Below are 21,360 nucleotides of genomic sequence, written 5' to 3' on the forward strand. Positions count from 1 at the left end.
GATACTACTGAGACTATCTCTGGTAACAAAATCATGTACTTTCATGTGTCAAACTGTCACAGTTGAAATGTGTTTATGAATAGAAGTAATGTACACTAATAACTACAAGAAAACAGGGATTGATTTCTTGAAAATGAAATGACAGCATCTTGCTTACAGTTGCTAAATGGACAAGTGAAGTTCAAATCTTTGCCCACCTGAGTTCAAAGTAAATAGTGTCTAATACATCTATAAGACACTGTCTTGGTGTAAATATGTGAAGTAGTGTTTCAAGATTATATAATAACATTACAACAGTAGCTGTTCTCTTCAGAGTTGTCTCTTGAGATTAAACTGTGTTTCTCTACTGCATTCTAACTGTGAAAGAAAGGCAAGCCTCAGTTGACTAGAAATGCCAATGCTGAATAATCCTGTTTTGCTTGGCAGGAACCAGAATATCTGTGATGAATTCACATTAGAATTGTGAGGGTTCTTCACTCCTCAGTCATGTGTATCAACTGAGAGGAAGGAGGTAAACTGTTATAATGTTTAACTTGTAGAATAATAATGTGCTTGACTGAAGAATTCCAGGAACTAATTCCAGGAGGTCAAGATGGATGGTGTTGTTCCTGAAAGGGAGAGAAGGAAAAAAAAAAAAAGTAGGAGCACAGCTCCATGAGGAGACTTTCCCAGCAAGTTCATCTTGCCGCCCTTGCACTGCCTTATAAAAGCTGATTTGCATGTTTTACTCACATAAGTTTTGTTGTTGTTCTTTGTTTTTTCCTTTTGGTTTGTTTTAATTAGTGTGTTTGTTTGTTTTTGAGGAGTAATAGACTTAGATGTCCCCTGACCTTTCCAGTTTCTTTTACTGGAAAATCCTCCCCCCTTTTTTACCCTATCAATGGCCTTGCATGTATTGGTTTTAGCCCAGCAATCAAACAGACTGTAGGGGCATAGTGTTTTACATCCAAAAGTATTTTTCAGGATGACTGAAAATACTTTCTGATTAACAGGAAATATGTTAGCTGTGGTCTCAGAAAGAAGTTAAAACTGTTTTTTGCAGTTGTTTTTGTTTTGTGTGATTGGGTAGAGATGTAGAACAGCTATGGCTGTCCTGGTTCTTGCTTTGTAGTCCAGGCCGGCACTGAACTCAGAGATTTGCCTGCTTCTGCCTCTAGAGTGCTGGCATTAAAGGCATGTGCCACCATCACCCAGCAAAAAGTTAATTATTTTAAAACCCAAGTTAAGTTCAGGCTTAAAATCTCTTATAAGGAATAGATGTTTTAGTCAAGGCAACACTGTGTCTGACAGGCATTTGCAGAAAATTACAGAGAAGCATAATAAAGAAGAGTTATTTTTGAAGATTTAAAGGGGAGAAAAAGGAAAAACCATGCAGCTCTTGAGAGTGGTAGGATTCATCCACGGAAACATGCTTTTGCTTAGTTCCACCCTAGGGACAGGCATTTTGTTTGTGTCCCCAAAAGGAGTATTAAAATACTCCTCACTGAATATCCCTGTCTCCCTAAGTATTTGGGCAGGTTGTGGCTTGCTGAACATGATGAATGCTCTTTGTCTTGCAGAGTTGGCAACCACCTTCCCTGTGAGTGGAGCAATTTATTATTTCCTCAAGAGATCTTTTGGATCCTCTGTTGCTTTCCTATGTCTTTGGATACAGCTTTTTGGTCATTTCCTAGGCATTGGTGCTCTATGCTTACTAATAGCTAGTAATCTAGTTCAACTTTTCTATTCTGGATGCCCACCTCCAGAGTTCCCAAAGAAATGTCTGGCTTTGGCTGTTTTGTGGTCATTTGGAATTCTCAATGCTCGAGGGATAAAAACAGTGACTCAATTTCAGACTATCAGCAGTCTCATGAAAATGGCTGTTCTTTGTTTCATTTCTCTAACTGGGATTGTGCTGTTAGTGGTTGGAAAAAAGGAGAATATATCCAGGTTTGAAAATGCACTGGATGCTGAACTTCCTGATGCTTCACAGATTGCAGATGCCATTCTCCAAGTAAACTATTCATATTTAGGAGCATCACTCCTGATCAACATAGCAGGTAAATCCATTCATACAAATATCTACCAGTATGACATAAGAGTTTGCCTCGAATTTAGAGGGAAATTTTAATATGATTGTTTCATGATATATTATGAAGTACAATCTTCTCTATAATGTGGGATTATATTTAAAGTACCCATGTATATTCGTTAATGTAGACTTTATATAATTTAGCTTTCTTCCAGCTATGTCTTTTATATTAACTTAGGAATTTTAAGAATCTTCAAAAAATGAGATTTTTAAATGCACTTGGCTTTATTTTATGTGATCCAAGCATCTTGAAATAAGTAATAATTATATAAAGAATATATGAGTAAAATCACATTTATAAAGCTATCATAGGTCTCAGATTTTAATATACTTCACCTCAACTTCAAAACTTTGTTCTCTTCCTAGAAATATCCACTATCAAGCCTGTTATGTATAGTCATCTCTCTTGGTGTATTTGCATTGAAAAGTACATACTTCTCACTATCATAAGCATTTCAAGTGTCTCTGATATTTTCATATCAAAGACAGTGTTTTAATGAACATTTTTGAGAATGCATATTATTTTCTGTGGAGCAATAATTTCATGCAGATTTCACAGTACCAAAAGAATTTGATAATTATTGCACACAAATCTACTTGCAATATCTAAAAGATTTAATGAAAAGAATTCATTACATATCATGTAAAGTTTTATTTATTTTTCAGTAATTGCTTAACATACAGAGTGAGGAGTTTCACTGTGGCATTTCAATACTTGTTTGTCTTAGTTAGGGTTTCTGTTGTTGTGACAGAACAACCACGACCAAATATCCTACTTGAGGAGGAAAGGGTTTATTTCACCTTACAGTTTGTAATCCATCGTCCTGGAAGCCAGGGCAGGAACCTGGAAACACAAACTAATGCAGAGACCATGAAGGAATTCTATTTAGTAGATTTCTCCTCAATGCCTGCTCATCCTGGTTTCTTACATAACCCAGGACCACCAGCCCAAGGGTGGCAACACCCACAGTGACCCATGACCTCCTACATCAATCATCAATCAAGACAATGCACCACAGGCTTGCTACAGGTCAATCAGGTGGGGCATTTTCTCAATTAAGGTTCTCTTTTCTAACATGACTCTAGCTTGGGTCAAGTTGACATTAAATTAGCGAGCACTATGTGTACTATTATATTTTGTCATCAGTATGGTGACACTACCTTTCTTCCACTCTCTTTGCCACCTTTTGGATGTTTCCTTTTCTTCTTCCAGATAGTTGTCCTTCTGTTTCTGATCACATATAGTTTTGTTGTCTTTTCTTAATCCCCTCTTCAGCATACTTCCACTCACAAATGCATACATTACAAATGGCCTACATAAATGCATAAATATATATGTACACGTATAATTTCATTTTTGTTATAACTGAAATCAAGTTATCTAAGTTTTTCCCACCCTTTCCTCCTCTAGCCCTTCATAGATACCCTTCCCCCAAACTCCTCGAATGTGTTCTCAAACTCTCATGTTGATAGCCTCTTTTCCTATATTTATTATTTTATACACTATATATATATATATATGTGTGTGTGTGTGTGTGTGTGTGTGTGTGTGTGTGTGTAAATACACCCTGCTGATCTGTTTCTGTTGCTGGTGTGTATATGGATGCAAGGCTGGCCATATGTATTTGACAACCAATAAGGTACCTACCCCTGGGGCATGACCTCAGGGCTAAACCTGAGATGCATGTAAGCAGCTCTCTTCTCTCTGTGTGGACTGACTCAGGCAGCAGAATAGCATGGGACTGTACCTCAGATTTCCAGGACCCTGCAATGACTCTCCTTTTCTGTTTCTTGAGTTTTGTTTCCTAATAAATCCCTTTTACCCATTAAGCAGATTCCAGTGGATATCTCACTTTATCAGTGCTGTGGCATGTCTTTCTGTATGCTGTGAATATGTGTTGCTTTCATTGGCTGATAAATAAACAAAGTTATTTGGCCAGTGGTGAGGCAGAATAAGGCTAGGCAGTGCATTCAAACTGAAGACAGAGATGAAGGGTGGATTTAGGCAGAATTTTCAAGGTGCCATCAGGAGAAGCAAGATGTGAGAGAACAGGTAATGCCACAAAGCTAGGTGGCAAAATATAGATTAATAGGATTGGGTTGAGATAAGTTGTAAGCTAGCCAACCAAAAGTCTGAGCCATAGGCCATACAGTTTGTAATTAATATAAGCCTCTGTGTGTTCACTTGGGACCAAGCAGCTGCAGAAGTGAGCAGGACACAGGAAAACTTTTGCTACAATATAGAGCACAGGAAAGAAGTTTAATTATTCTATTTTCAGACAATTTACACTCTATGTAAAACACCCATAGACTATAAAGGAAACCATTGATTCCAATACAACTATCAGCAAAGTAGCAGGGTGTAAAGATCATCATACAAAATTGCATACATTTTTCTACACACTATATTTAATTTTCTGAGTAAAAAATCAGAGAAAAATGCTCTGGGTGTCTTTTTGTATGCTATGAATATGTATTGCTCTGTTGGTTGATAAAAATGCTGATTGGCCAGTAGCCTGGAAGGAAGTATAGGTGGGGCAAGCAGAGAGGAGAATTCTGGGAAGCAAAAGGCTGAGTCAGGAGACACCAGTCCACCATCCAGGGAGCAGCATGTAATGGCATGCAATTAAACCACTGAACATTTGGCAACATACAGAATAACAGAAATGGGCTGAGTTTAAATGTAAGAGCTAGTCAGTGGTAGGCCTGAGTTAATGGCCAAGCAATTATAAATAATATTAAGCCTCTGTGTGAATATTATATAAACAGGCCATAGGACTGCAGGGCCCAGGCAGGAATGGAGAAACTGCTAGCTACAGAAAAGTACAGATCACTGTATCTTTCTTTACTTCTTTCTCCATGGCTGGCTATGTAGCTGGGTGCCTAGATTCTGGAGTCTTACTATCCTCCTTTTCTTGCTCCTTAATCTGCCCCCCCCTCCAGATTTCTCCTATTTTTTCTCTTTGCCTGCCTGCCCTACCTGTCCCTTCTACAGCCTTGCAACTGGCCATTCAGGTGTTTTAGACAGTCAAAGTAATACAGCTTCACAGACTTAAACAAATGCAACATAAAAGACTATAATATACCTTTGCAATATTAAACAAATATTCCACTCATATTCGATTGTAACACATCTTAAAATAATATTCCACAGCATTTATCTTTCTGAGTCTGTTTATATTAAATCATATAATACAATCTTCTCTAAGTCCATCATTTACCTGAAAATTTCATGATTTCATTTTTCTTTATAGCTGAATGTATATTTGCCATATTTACAGTATCCACTTATCTATTGAAAGACATTTAAAATTGGATGTCTACAAGCAGAACAATGGAATTAGATCCATATTTATCACCCTGCACTAGAAAATGAGATCCAAGTCAATTAAAGACTTCAATTTGAAATCTGGAACACTAAAACTTCTGATAGAAAATACAGGAGTATGACAAAATGTACAGTTGTAGGAAAAGACTTTTTAAAGAAGACTCCACTTGCCAGGAAATTAAGGCCTACAATCAATAACTGGGACCTCATATAACTAAAAGACTTATGAACAGCTTAAGAATAAATCAATTGAGTTAAAAAAAAGCACAGAACAGGAGAGAGTCTTTGCCAATATGCATCTGACAGAGAATTATTACCCACTATATACAAAGAATTAAAAAATGGTCAAGGAAACAAATGACCCACTTGAAAAATAAGCTAGGTTTCTTTAAAAATAGAGTTCTTCTTTTAATTTGACTTACATGCCAACTACCGCAGATTCCCCTCTCATTACTCATCTCATTCTCCTCCAGGCTCCCTCCCAGACCCTCCCTCCATCTCCTCCTTCAAAATGGAAAGGCCTTCCTTGGAAAGTCAGCAAAACCTAGTACATTCAGTTGAGGCAGGACCAAGCCACTCCCTGATGCATCAAGGATGATTAAGCCATCCTACCATATGTAATTGGTCACAAAAACCCAGCTCATGCTCCAAGGATAGATCTGATCCCACTGCCAGGGGTTCCTCAAATATACCAAGCAACATAACTGTCACCCATATACAGAGGGCCTAATCCTGTCCTATGAAGGTTCCACAGCTGTTGGTTTAAAGTTTCTGAGTTCCTACAAGCTTGATTCAGTTGTCTCTGTAGATTTCTCCATCATGATCTTGACACACATGGCTCCCATAATCCCCCTTATCTCTTTGACTGGACTACAGGAGCTCAGCCTTGTGCTTGGATGTGAATCTCTGCATCTGCTTCTATCAGTTACTGGATGAAGGCTCTAAGATGACACTCAGGGTATTCACCAATCTAATTACCAGGGTAGGCCAGTTCAGGCACCCTCTTCACTATTGCTAGTAGTCTAAGATGGTGTCATCCTTGTGGATTCCTGGGAATTTCCCTTGCACCAGGTTTCTCTTTTAATGTCTCCCTCTATCAAGACATATCTTTTATTGCTCTTCCACTCTGTTCCTCTCCCAGCTTGGCCAGCCTCATGTTTTAATTCCTCATTCCCTCACCTCTATTGCCCTCCCTCATACCCAGTTTACTCATGGAGATGTCCTCTGTTTCCCTTTCTCAAGGTGATTCTTGTAGGCTAATTATCCATTGTTTTAATCTAGGATCCACTTATGAGTGACTACATATCATGTTTGTCTTTCTGAGTCTGGGTTACCTCACTCAAAATGATATTTTCTAGCTCAATTCATTTGCCTGCATATTTCATGATGTCATTATTTTTAGTCCATTGTGTATATATAGCACTTTCTTTTATCCATTCTTCAGGTGAAGGACATCTAGGTTGTTTCCAGGTTCTGACTATTACAAATAAAGCTGCTATGAACATAGTTGAGCAATTCTCCTTGTGGTATGATTGAGCATCCCTTGTGTATATGCCCAAGAGTGATATCATTACATCTTGAGGTAGATTGATTCCCAATATTCTGAGAAACAACCATGCTGATTTTCAAAGTGGCTGTACAAGTATGCACTCCCACCAAGAGTGGAGGAGTGTTCCCTTTGTTCCACATCCTCTCCAAAATAAACTGTCATCAGTGTTTTTGAAATTATTCATTCTGACAGGTGTTAGATGATATCTCAGAGTCATTTTGATTTGCATTTCCCTAATGACAAAGGATGTTGAGGAATTCCTTAAGTGTCTTTTGGCTATTTGACATTCTATTGAGAATTCTCTATTTGTCTCTTTAGCCCATTTTTTAATTGTATTGTTTGGTATTTTGATGTCTAATTTCTTGAAATCTTTATATATTTTTGAGACAATCCCTCTGTCAGATGTGGGTTTGGTGAAGACCATTTCCCATTCTGTAGGCTGCCATTTTGTTTTATTTATCATGTCCTTTGCCTTACAGAAGTTTCTCAGTTTCAGGAGGTCCCATTTATTGACTTTTGCTCTAAGTGTCTATGAGACTGATTTTATATTTAGGAAGTGGTCTCCTTTGCCAATGCATTCAAGGCTGCCTTCTACTTTCTCTTATATAAGGTTCATTGTATCTGGATTTATGTTAAGGTTTTGATGCACTTGAACTTGAGTTTTGTGCATGGCAATAGATATGGATCTATTTGCAATCTTCTACATGTTCACATCCAGTTATGCCAGCACCATTTGTTGAAGATGCTTTCTTTCTTCCATTGTATAATTTTGGTTTATTTGCCAAAAATCAGGTATTCATAGGTGTGTGGATTAATATCAGGGTCTTCAATTCAGTTCTATTGATCCATATGTTGGTGTTTATCCCAATACAAAGCTGTTTTGTTACTATAGCCCTATAGTAGAACTTGAGGTCAGGGATAGTGATGCCTCCAAAAGTTGCTTTATTATATAAGAGGATTTTGGCTGTCTTGAGTGTTTTTATTTTCAATATGAAGTTGATTATTGATTATTGTGTTGGAATTGTGATGGGGATTGCATTGAATCTGTAGATTGCCATTGAATCTGTAGATTGCTTTTGGTAAGATTGCCATGTTAACTATGTTAATTCTACCTATTCATGAGCATCTTTCCATTCTCTGATATCTCCTTCAATTTCTTTCCTCAGAGGCTTTAAGTTCTTGTCTTATAGGTCTTTCATTTGCTTAGAGTTACCCTAAGGTATTTTGTTATTTGTGGTTGTTGCAATGGGTGATGTTTCTCTAATTTCTTTCTCAGCCTGATTAACATTTGTATATAGGAGAGCTACTGATTTCTTAAGTTAATCTTGTATCATGCCACATTACTGAAGAAGTATATCAGCTGTAGGAGTTCCCTGGTAGAATTTTTGGGTCACTTATGTATACTACCATATCATCTGCAAATAGCTCAATTTTGACTTCTCCCTTTCCAATTTGTATCCCTTTGATCGCCTTTTGTTGTCTTATTGTTCTAGCTAGGACTTCAAGTACAACACTAAGTAGATATGGGGAGAGTGGGAAGCCTTGTCTTGTTCCTGATTTTAGTGGAATCACTTTGAGTTTCTCTCCATTTAATGTGATGTTGGCTGTCGGCTTGATATAAATTGCCTTTATTATGTTTAGGTATGTTCCTTGTATTCCTGATCTCTCCAAGACCTTTATTATAAAGGGGTGTTGGATTTTGTCAAAGGATTTTTTAGCATCGAATGAGATGACCATGTGTTTCTTTTCTCTCACTTTGTTCATGTGGTGTATTATATTGACAGATTTTCGTATGTTGATCCATCCCTACATCTGTGGTATGAGGCCTACTTTATCATGGTAGAAAATCTTTTTGATGTGTTCTTGGATTCAGTTTGCCAGTATTTTATTTAGTATTTTTGTATCATGTTCATGAGGGAGATTGGTGTGTAATTTTCTTTCTTTGTTGCATCTTTGTGTGTTTGGGTATCAGGGTAAATGTAGTCTCATAAAAACCTAACTAACATAACTATAGATATGACAAGCATGGGGAGCAATTAATCCATAAGCCTTAACTATCTAAATAACCTAAACACTAAGGATCCACATATCAAGGTAAACAGTCTGTAAATAGGTGTACAGTATAAAGACAATTACCTCTAAGTTCTGACAATATATAAATTATCTTAAATGGATATAGAAATGTATAATGCAACATGACAACAATATCCTTAATATGTATCAATATACAAAAAAATTCAAATAGGAGGAACGTATGTACAATATGACAATTATAATTTTGAATTTGTATCAATATACAACTTACCTTAAATAGAAATAGAATAATAATTTATATTTGTGTCAATATAAGAATCTATATCAGTGAAAATTATCTAAGTCTGATAGTTTGCTAAATTAGTTTATTAGTACATACAATAATCTACCTTAATATCCTATACTTATCTATTCCCTTTTTTCTCTTTTCTTAATGATAATCCTGACTCTAAATTTTATTTTTCCATCCAACCCTGTAACAACTTATCCATAACCCTGAGAAAATGAAATCTTTTGGAGAGGGGGCATTATTTTCTTAAAATTGCTTCCTGCTGTTTAGGGTGGAATAGTATCTCTGTGGGATATTTTAAGAATCCTAAATGGTTGAGTCTCAATAGGGCTAGCTGTAAAGTCTGTAGCCAGGCTCATAGTAATGGATAAGGTTATTGGAGATTCTGACTAGAATTGCAATATGATGGACCATATCATCTTGGAAATTTCCTGAAGAGTTTGCAGTCCAAAGTTGATCATTGTGTAATGTTTTTTGGTTCAATGGCATCATTATGGACCAGGTAGAGTCATTATTGTGTGCCTCAATCTTCCTTCTGGAGACTTCCAAGATTGATATTGGAAAGACTTATTTTTCACTGTGGAAAAGTTGAACATTATTAATATAAAAATGGAAAGTTTGGATTTTAGGATGATGTAACACATGAAGAAGGATTTCCAAAAATCAAAAATAAGCATGGAGAGAAATAGAATCTTGGCAACAATGGTTCCTAGTTTATTGCTTTTCTTCTGTCCCACACCAGAAGACTCTCCTGATGAGAGACAGAATCTCCCAAATTTTTCTTTTAGCAACATGCTTGGGTTTAGAGAAGGAGAGAGCCACATTTCAACTTCAAAGCCAGCTTGATTTCTAATTGAATCAGGACTACAATAGAGTTAAAGACATATTGATGTCAGGCAGTGAGATATTACCCTGTAGAGTACATTGATATCAATAGATCCTTCCTTTCTTCTGTAGATGTCTGTCACCAAAGCCCTTTTATTTCTTGAAGATGGGTATTTCTATTTTCCTATAAAGACAAAAAAAACATAACCTTGTCTTGACCCTTGTTTCTGAGTTTTCTTTACAACTTGTAGAATTGTCACATCAGTGCATGAGCTATCACTTCTCATCACGTGGTTTCTCCTGATCAAATTAAATTTTTATTAATTTTATTAGCATCCATCACTTTCCTTTCCCTGAAAAAAAAAAAAAAGCAAAACTGCTTCCCCAGTGTAGGGGGTATCCTGGTGTAGGGGGTATCCTGGTTTCCATTCTGAGATCAACACATCTTTGAAGTAAGCAGGCTGGTTTAGCTCAGGGTTTTTTTCTGTTATCCAATGTCTCTCCACAACTGCTGTCTATTTCTCATCAGCAATGAGAAAATTCAAGATTAATAAAGCATTATGTAATCTATTTCTAGGAATCATTGTTACCTCTTTCTGTCTATTTAGCATATCCATTAAAGTTCAATTATATCTTTCTATGACTGCTTGGCCTGTGGGATTGAGTGGTATATCTGTAATATGCTTTATATTGTAATACTCAAAAAACTGTTTCATTTTACTTGAGACATATGCTGGAGCATTGTCAGTCTTAATTTGTATAGGTATTCCCATGATGGCAATAAGTTCTAATAGGTGTGTAATTACAGAATCAGCCTTTTCAGAACAGACAGGAGTTGCCCATTGAAATCCTGAATAGGTGTCAATGATATGGTATACATATAATAATTTTCCAAATTCTGCAAAATGAAACACATCCATTTGTCAAATTTCACTTCTTTGTATACTTTAAGAATTACTTCCTGGCCCATGGAGATCACAAAGATACCCCCACAAAAGACTGCTGGCAATGGTCGAGAGACGGCAGAAACTGACCTACTCTGGTGATGGGATGGCCAGACACCCTGTTAGTTGTGCCATAAACCCCATCCGAGGAAGGTCTGAGGAATCTGGATGCAGACATCCATGGCTGGGCCCCTGGTGGAGCACTGGGAGTCTAATTAGTGAGAAAGAAGAGGGTTTATATGAGCGAGAATTGTTGAAGCCAAGGTTGGATAAAGCACAGGGACAAATAACCAAATGAATGGAAGCACAGGATCTATGAACCAAAGGCTGAGGGGCCCCCAACTGGATCAGGCCCCCTGAACGGGTGAGACAGTCATTTGGCTTGACCTGTTTGGGAGGCAGCTGTGTGTTGGTGCCGGGTCCTGGGCTAGTTGCATGAGTTGGCTGTTTGAATCCTGGGACCTATGCAGGGACGCTTGGCTCAGTCTGGGAGGGGGGGACTGGACCTGGCTGGACTGAGTCTACCAGGTCGATCCCGGTCCTCGGGGGAGACCTTGATCTGGAGGAGGTGGGAATGGGGGGTGGGGTGGGGGGAGAGGGAGGGGAGCGAGAGTGGGAGAACAGGGGAATCTGTGGCTATTATGTTGAACTAAATGATGTTGTAAAATAAATTTACTTAAAAAAAAAAAAAAGAATTACTTCCTGCAGGTAATGAAGTTTGGTTATAGAAGGAACTTGTAGGACTTTTTTTTTTTTTTTTAAATTCCCTTAGTTTGTTGCCAAGTGATAGAAAAGGCCTTTTTCAAACTTTTGCTCTTTTCATGGTGTTTCTTATGAAAGTCTGAGGCTTCTAGCCTCATCATTACCTTGTGATAGAGGACCTGAGAGACTGTATGTATGTATGTATGTATGTATGTATGTATGTGTGTATATATATATATATAGTTTCCTATATCTGATTACTTCCTGTAATTGTATAGTGAAGTTAGTTCTGTGTTATTATGAATAAATTCTGCAGTTTCAATATGTTAAACAACTATCTCTGCATATTGAGAGTCAGTAACTATATTGAGAGGTTCTCTGAAGTCCATCAGATCCATAAGAATGGCATACAGTTATGACTTTTGTACAGAATTATAAGGACTTTGAACCACTTTACTTAAATCTCCTGATCAATTTCCGACCTTTCCTGATTTATTTTCATCAGTATAGAATGTGGGGACTCCAGAGATTGGCTTTTGCCATACAATGTGAGAAAGGACTCATTCAGTTCTGTTTATGAATTCTATTCTTCTGTTTTTGGAATAACAGTTGTTAATCTCTATCAAAAAATTACTGCAGACTCTTTTCCAGTATCATTATCTTTTCATAAAGAGATTTCCACATTAATTAAAGGTACTACAATTTATGCTGAGTCCATTCTTGTCAATTGACAATGTCTTAACTTTCCTTTAGAATTAAATCAGAGATCTTTTTCACATATGCCTTTAAATTCTTACTTGGTTTATGTGGTAGATATATCCATTCCAATATAATATCTTTACTTTGAATCAAAATCCCTATGGGGGAGTGTCTGGAGGGGATTATGACCAGAATGTAACCAGTAACAATGGATTATGACCAGTTCAGGGTTAACATAATCCACATGTGCCTATCATATTTTCTTTTCTACTAGAGCCAATTCCTTCTCTGCTTCAGCTGATAATTACTTGGACTATTTAAGTCCTGGTCTCTTTTAGGTCATTGGCCAAATTTACTAGTCCAGTTTTAGATACTCCAATGATAGTTGGAAAGTTGGAAATACTTCCTAACAATCTTTGAAAATCATTAAAATCTACAATCGATCTCTCCTGAGTTGTATCTTTTGGGATCTAATTTTTTTGCAGATCTATGTTATATCCTAAGTAATTAATAGAATCTCCTCTTTGTATTTTTTCTGGAGCAATTTTTAATCCCCCATGAGGCAAAATTTTGTTTACTTCTTCAAATATGCTTTTTAAAGTAACTTTGGATCAGCTAATAGGATATCATCCATATAATGGTAAATTATAGATTATGGAAATTGTGCAGGAATTATTTCCAATGGTTTTCACAAAAAAAAATGGCACAGGATAAGGCTATTTAACATTCCCCATGGGAAGACCTTTCAGTGATATATCTTGACTGGCTGGGAATTATTATAAGTAGGTACTTGAAGGCATTACCTATCCTTTTCTTGTAGAGATATGGTTAAAAAACAGTCTTTTAAGTCAATATCTATAATAGACCATCCTTTAGGTAGCAGAGAGGGCAAGCACATCCCATTCTCTAGGGTACCCATGGGCTGAATTACTTTATTAATGGCCCTCAGATCTGTCAACATCCTTCATTTTCCAGATTTCTTTTTGATAACAAATATAGGAGGAGAATTCCAAGGGCTGATAGATTCTTACATATGTTGAACATTTAACTGCTCCTGAAACAGTTGTCCTAAGGCTTGTAGATTCTCTTGTGTCAAAGGTCATTGTCCAATGCAGACAGTTTTATCAGTTATCTATTTTAAAGTTAGGGCTTTTGGTACTTTTGAATTCAATGGCAATTGTGCTCTGTTTATGTTGGTGAATGGTTGGTTGCTGATTTATTTTTGTAGTGTCTTATATAATTATTCCCAGAAACATGAATTTGTGTTTGTTCAAATTGGGGAAATATTGATCTGAGTATTCTATTGCTATAATAGATCATGACCCCATAGATTCACTGGCATATTCACCACATATGGTTTCAGACTTTTTCTCTGTTCTTCTGGCCCTATGCATTCAGCCCATCTCATAATTTGTTTTATCTGAGATAGTGTTCCAATTCTGAAATATTGGAAACCTGCCTCATGAAGAGGCCAATTTGGATGCCATGATTTGGTGTAATTATAGTCATATCTACACCTGTGTCCACTAAGCCTTCTAGAATAAGGCTATTTATTCATACTCTAAGCTTTGATCTTTGTTCATTCATGAAACTCTGACAAAATAGTAGTTTTATGGTATTGTTTCAAAATTTAGATCCATCTATCAAAGCTGGTATACCATCCATTGCAAAATTATTATTTATGTAAGACATAGATTATTTAATTGCGCTGGGGAGGAATTTCCTCCATAGTGACTGGAAATGACTGGACCACATTCAATCTGGAGACCTGCAAGAGGCCCCCTGAGACATTTCCCAGTGGTAAAGGGTTGCCTCATATGCCACTTGTTGATCTGTATTCATTGATCCAATGTTGGCCTTTGCCTCATCTTCTACATAATCCAGATGTTTTGGTCTCCTATTTGGGTCATTTCTAAAAGAAGCATTTCTTCTAGAAGTGCCTTGTATACAATTTCTACTTATATGGCCTGGCTTATCACAGTTAAAACATTTGGCACTTTGATGTCTCTTTATACCTCTGGAAATTATCTCTCCTATCTAAGCCTCCCATCATAGTTACAAGACTCACCATTGATTTTGTGTTGGATACATTCTTCTATGTGTGCTGATCTCATCTTTAAAGGTACAATTATCCTTTTGCTTTCTATATTAGCATTTTCAAAAGCCAAAGATTGAATTAATTATTTGTCTTAATTCTTGGTCAAATATCGTATTATTTATAGCCTTGGTCAATCTTTGTTAAAATAAAAATCAGTAAATGGTTCTTTTGACCCCTGGAAAACTTTTATATATAGCTCAGTTGGTTTCCTTCATTCTGGAATCTTTTCCCAAGCATTAAAGCATGCTGTAAGACATATGGATAATGTATGTTCATCAAAGGTAGATTGTCATCTATATCATCAAAGCATGCCTCATCAACAATTTGATCTTGGGACATCTCAAAGTCTCTAATTTTACCTTGCTGCTCAAAGACCTTAGCTTCTCTCAAAAACTGTTTTCATTTTAATTGCTGGTTATATTCTAATGCAGCTAATACTAACTATTCCAGTCACTTAGCATGATCCTATTTTGAGAAGACCATATATTTAACATTTGTTTCACTTATGTTGAATGTATATCATAGGTAACTACAGCTTCCATGATGGTTTTTAAATTTCTCATATGCATAGGCTTCCATATATATTCTACATATTCTTCAGGATATTTATCAGTTACTGGCTTTTCACAAACTGTTACAGGGTATATGTCATAATGTGTAGTGACTTTAGTTAAGAAATCCTAACTCTGTAAGGCACTGGCAATGTTATGAACTCTCTAGACTTTCCCTTCTTCTTGTTAGCACTCTGATCATCAGTCCTAATAGACTCCTCCAAAGCTTGAAATTGATTAACCACAACTTTTTCTAAATTCTCTACCTCCTGTACAGTAATTATTCCAGTGACTTCATTAAATCAAAAAAGATTTTCTGTGCATAATAAACAAATGATTCTAAAGAGTTCATTTTATTGATTAATGATAATCATTCCTTCTTAGAAACTGTCTGTATGGCATTAAGAATACTTTGCAGATTTACTGAGTTTTCCATTAGCTTTTCACCTTTATTTTCAATAGAATTAAATCTTGATGTCCATTTATTATTAGAAGACTGAAGTTTATGTAGTCAATTAGCAGATTCCAAAGAATGAATCCTTTTGTTTAAGTTCTCATTACCTCTTTGCAAAGACTGTATCAGTATCATTGATGTCTCATATTTGGTGATGTTATTAAACCAGGTTTTTAATGATAAAATGAATGAATTAGCATAATGAATTACTATGCTAATAACCATTATGGTGAAAATTGTATACATCCCAGGAAGGTTATACATGTCTTGTAAAATTTCATCCATAGTATAAACAAAGAAGTCTTTAAATTCTCAAATGGTTACATTATGCACCATGATGTAAAAAAAATACTTAAAGTTTGTAAAGGAAAGAAAAAAATTATTTATTATCAGTTTAAGGTGTGAAATTATCAAGTAATTTACCTTAGATAAGATCCTCAAAATATTGTCCTATGTGTCCAGATGTTACAGGTTGCCTGGTTCATTTGATGATTTTTTGATGTAGTATCAATGTTTTGCCAGTAGGTGTCAAAGGTGGAGCACCAAGACAGATCAACTGGGAGCTGGCTCAGCTCCCTGAATGGGCTCCAATGAATCAAACACTCACCCAGGCAACTCCTATCCATAAGTACTGGCCGGAGCTGCTGAGATTACAACAAATGAGTTAATATACTGAACAATGGTGCTGGTTGCACACAGAATGGTGATGGTGGCAGTGGCAGTGGGAATTTCAAAAGATGGAATTGACAGCAGCTACACCAAGCAGTTTTAAAAGTAAAGGAATGGTCTGCTGGCCATCTCTTACAAGGCTGGTGGCTGTGACCTGGTCCAGCCTCTACAATTGAAGAACTAGAAAGGTACTTAGCATTGGTATGTTTCCTCTGGCATGGTTCTCTATCTGCCACTAAATGCATGTGCTTCTGTCAGTTTTTATAATAACTGGTGTTGCATGATCTGGCTGATCTGGGAGTGCCTGGCTCACAAGCCTTGTGAGCTACTTTGCTCCCTACATAACTGCAGTATGCAGGTGATCACCTGAGCAGGGGTCAGGCAACTCCTGGGGGATTGGGCTGCATTTAGGCTCTGTACAGTGATGAAACTCACCAGCAGCTGCCTGTGGGCATTAAGGTTTAGTCATGCAAGAAGCCCCAGTAGCACTTGGGGCTCAGATACACATGGTTGGGTGCCAGATAAAGTGAGATATCCATGGAAGTCTGCTTAATGAGTAAAGGAATTTATTAAGAAAGAAAATTCATGGAACAGGAGAATCATTGCAGACTCCTGGAAGGCTGAGGTACAGTCTCACACTGTGCTGCCACATGAGTCAGTCCACACCATCCAGGCCCATGAGTGAGAGAAGAGAGTGGCCCCAAGGCCATACCCTGGGGACAGGAACTTCAAGGTTATAGGTAAAACAGTTACCTGCTATATCTTGCAGTGCTGTACTTCAAAGGCATAGATAGACCAGATGGCCACTATACTCTGCATCTCTTATTTCCTTCTCTTGTCTTTCTTTTCATTTTTCTTTTTATTTATTCTTCTCTCATACAATACATCCTGACCACAAACTCCTCTTCCTCCACTCTTCCCAGTTCCTCCTCCACCTCTCCTCTCCTCCAGATCTACTACTCCTTCATTTTCCTACAGAAAAGAGAAGATCCCCCAGGGATACTGTTGGTTTTAATTTATGTTGGTAATACCTATGCAAATATTAGGTAATTAATAATAAAAAAGGTAGTTACAGCAAAAGTCTCTTCAGAATTTACAGCAACTGCCCATTAAAATCTGGAGTATGTATCAATAATATGATGTATACATTTTAATTTTCCAAATTCTGCCAAGTGAAATAAACTGTTTGCCAAATTTCCTTTCTGCAGAGGTCCTTATCATTAATTCCTGCAGGTAAACTAGATGATGATTACACAAAGCTAGTAGGACAATATTTTTATAATTTCTTCAACTTGTCATCAGCTAATGAAATATTTTGTTAAACCTTTACTAATAACACGATGATTTTAGTAAAATTTTGAAGCTCCTAAAATGTTTCTTATTAGTAGTTATAAATTTCTTGATTTCCTTTTGCTAATAGCCAAGGAAATCACTTAGGAGACTAAATATGAATAATATAAAATGGGAAATTCCTTTCCCAGATTGCCTGTTGTTGTTGTATTAACAATAAAGTTAATTATAAATTAGTTCAGCAGTTTCTATTTATAATACAACTCTTTCTACATACTTAGAATCGGTAATCTTATTAATAGTTTCATTAAAATCTATTAAAACCACTAAAATGGCATATAATTTTGATTTTTAGGCAGAAGCATAAGGATTTTGGACTACTTGTGTTTCTTGATATGTAACCATCCATTCCTAATTTATTTGCATCAGTATAAAAATGTAAGCTTTTCAGAAATAGGTGCTTTTTTCACTACATGAGGAAGAATCCATTCAGTTCTCTTTATAAATTGAAGTTGTTTAATTTGGGATATTTGTTTTTGATCTCCTCTAAATAATTGCTACAAGCTCTTTACCAGTTATCATTAGTTATTGATAAGTGCATAATTTCAACATTAGCATAAGGCAATATAATCTCAGTTGGATGAATTTCTGACAATTGATAAAGGCTTATTGTTTCCTTTAATTAATTCAGAAAACTTTCACTATAGGTTTTTTTTTACCTTTCCCCCCCCCCCCCCGTTTATGGGCTAAAAAACAATCTATTCTAAAACAGTATCCTCCCTTTGTATGATGAGGCCAATAGGGGAATAAGTAGAAGGTAAAATTGAGAATGTATATTCAATTGTGAAATCTAATCAATCTATACAGGAATTTTGTAATTTCTGTTCTAGGTGGGTCAACTTCCTTTTCTGCTTCAGCTGTTGGGTGCCTTGGACTGTTTCAATCCAAACTTGAAAATTTGAAACAAATTGATTAATTCTTGAATAGTCCTTCTAATGGTAGGCTTCAACCAATTAATATCTCCTAATAATATTTGAAAATTATTAAGAGTGTGTAATTGATCTCTTCTAATCTGTACCTTTTGTGTTTGGAATCTGTTTATTTAATTAAAATCCTAAATAATTAAGAGAATATCTTCTTTGAATTCCCCAGGAGCAATTTGCAATCTCCATTGATATAATATCTCTTGCATCTCAACAAACATTCTTTAAAGGACATTGGTATCAGATGCAACTATTAAGATATCACCCATAAAATTGTAAATAATGAGTTGAGAAAATTATGGACCAATTGCACTGGTTGATTTACAAGTGATTGACATAGAGTTGGATTATTTCCTGAGGAAAGATTTTCCATTAATATCATTTTACAGCTTGGGAATTATAAGTAGGAACTGTAAAAGCAAATTTTTCTCTATATTGTTTCTACAACTGAATAATAGTAAAGAAATAATGTTTTTATCATTAATGTCTTTTAATATCAATGTACTCAATTCACCTATAAAAAGACAAAAGCTAAAAGAATAGGTACATTCAGGATCCACAATCTTTTAAATCAACAGCTATTATAGGCCAAGCTTAGGCAATAAAGAAAGTAATGGAATTCAAGGTCGTAAAGACCCACATATTGAATAATTTTCTTTACACCTCTCAAATCAGTAAACATTCACCATTTTTCCAGGATTCTTTCTATTACAAATGCAGGGGAATTCCAAGAACTTATAATTTCCTTAATGCATTTATTATCTACTTGTTCCTGTACTAGTTACTCAAGCACCCACATTTTTTTCTTTTATCAAGGACCACTTCTCCACCATTACAGGCTTATTAGTTTATCATTTTAAAGTCAGAGCAGTTGGGCTAATGGCAATGCCTCCTACTCCAAATTTGGGTAGCTGATTCCTGCCCTGTCTTTTTTTCTGGGCAACCTGTATATTCTGTGATTTTCCTTGATAATTTTCTCAAAAATATTTCCAGGAATGCATTCCATTTTTAACATAATTTACAAGCTATTTCTGAAATTGTAGGAATATTAATGCAAGATCCATGTTATTGAAGCAAATCTCTCTGCCATAAATTCATGGCTATATCAGGTACATAAGGCTTTAATATCCCTTTTTGTTCTTCATGTTCTGTACATTGAATCCCTTCTACACTTTGTTTTATCTGACATAACATTCCAATTCCTAAAAATTCAGTAGACACCTCTTGAAGACATCAACTTGTATTCCATGACTCTTGAGAAAGTATAAATACACCAGCTTCAGTGTCTACCAGCCCTTCAATCTCAATCCCATTCATTTCTTATTTGAAATTTGGCCTTTCATCAAAAATGATTTTGCCAAAACACCTTTCCTCCTGTACTTACAAACCTTCCTGTCCTACATACTGTAGAGCTGCTTTACCTTTAAGTTGTGGGAGTAATAAAAATTGAGCAATTCCATCACCAGCTTCTATCTACAAGGTCTTTTTATAGAAGCACAATTTTAATTTCTCCTATGTAATCTTCATCTATAAAAATGGGTTTACAATAAATCTTTGAGATGTTAAACAACTTCTTGCCACCATTATTCCTACTTTCCCTGGTAAAAGAGAACCAACCATACACTCCAGTGGCTACTTTATAACTAGGAAACTGTGGGGATAATGTTAGATGTTTACCCACAGCTAAATCTGAAGCAGTGCTTTCCTGAAGTAGCGTGCATTAACTCTCCAATACTGAATTTGAATCCTCCTGACTGCTTTGCTGATTAGCTATCCCACTGCTGAAAAAGATATTGTTGGCTCATGTTTATTCTTGGGTCCTGAACTAAGCTGTTCATCAGGTTTCCAGACAAACTGTCTTTCACTTTTCTCACAGATCTATATTCATTAGTCCAATATGTAACTTTTCTGTACCTCATACAAACTCCTGAGGATTGAGGCCATTTTCTTGATTATACTCAGGCGATACATTTCCTTTTGAAATTGTTCAAAAGCCAAATATTCAACTAAAACTTTCATAACATCAGGATCAGAAACTGCTGTTTTACAATGCTGAAGTAAATTTTTGTAAAAATTCAATGTCAGCTTCCCCTGAACTTGATGTGATTTTTGCAAGTGAGGTAGTTCTCCTCCCTGCCTTTTTAACCTCATTCCAGACCCTTAATGCTGCTAAATGATATTGCATGATAGTGAAGTCATCAAATTATGCCTGTCTTTGTAAATCAGCATATTTAAATTCACCTAGAAAATGATCCTTCTGTATTTTCACTATTCTACCATGATTATGCTATTCCATGCCTGCTGATCCTCTGTCCACAGGTGAGCCTCAATTGTAATTGAAGACCAGCTTCTAATATAACTGCCATTAAATGCTGTTGTTGTGGAATAATTGTATTCTAAGTAGCAAAATTATTTAAAACATGTCTTAGAAAAGCTGAATGCATTCCATATGCCACCGCTGCTTCTTTAAATGACATTGTTTGTCATATCTGTAGGCCTGTAATCTAATCTTAGCACTGAGGATACTGAATATGTGCAGGCATTTCCTGCATACTAAATGAAAACACCTGTGAAGGTGTCCTTATGACCTTAGGCAACCATTTCTCCATTCCCTCATAAGGTGGCATAAGAGGTCTTTGATTAAACACTTTCACTTTTTACTGAGGAAATTTCTTTTTTGATTTCGTTTCCTTGCCTCTTTTCTACCAGAGATACTTTTTCTCCCCATGTTCTTTGTCTTGTTAGTTTTTTTATGTATGTCTTTAATTCCTGCAAATGTGCAGTTAGCACTTCAATCTTTCTCATTTCTAAGTCTGTATCATCTAAAGAAGGATATTCATTTCAAGTGTCTTGACATTCTTCATTCCCTTTTCC

The 21,360-nt window shown here is 36.1% G+C and overlaps 1 protein-coding gene across 2 annotated transcripts in view; it reads left to right on the top strand.

Moving 5' to 3' along the window:
- The first annotated feature begins 1,262 nt into the window (after positions 1-1,262).
- LOC102914399 (solute carrier family 7 member 12-like) overlaps positions 1,263-21,360 on the top strand; it is a 38,833-nt gene continuing 18,735 nt past the window's right edge. The window contains exons 1-2 of one of the 2 annotated variants that reach the window (XM_076563815.1): positions 1,275-1,387; positions 1,973-2,039. In XM_076563815.1, the coding sequence (XP_076419930.1) occupies positions 1,370-1,387; positions 1,973-2,039 (85 nt within the window). In that variant the 5' untranslated portion in view covers positions 1,275-1,369. Of the gene's footprint in view, positions 2,040-21,360 lie in introns of both variants that reach the window. The other variant, XM_015988213.3, reaches the window with a different exon arrangement.

The sequence above is a fragment of the Peromyscus maniculatus genome, chromosome 2 (assembly GCF_049852395.1).
Source record: "Peromyscus maniculatus bairdii isolate BWxNUB_F1_BW_parent chromosome 2, HU_Pman_BW_mat_3.1, whole genome shotgun sequence".
Lineage (NCBI taxonomy): Eukaryota > Metazoa > Chordata > Mammalia > Rodentia > Cricetidae > Peromyscus > Peromyscus maniculatus.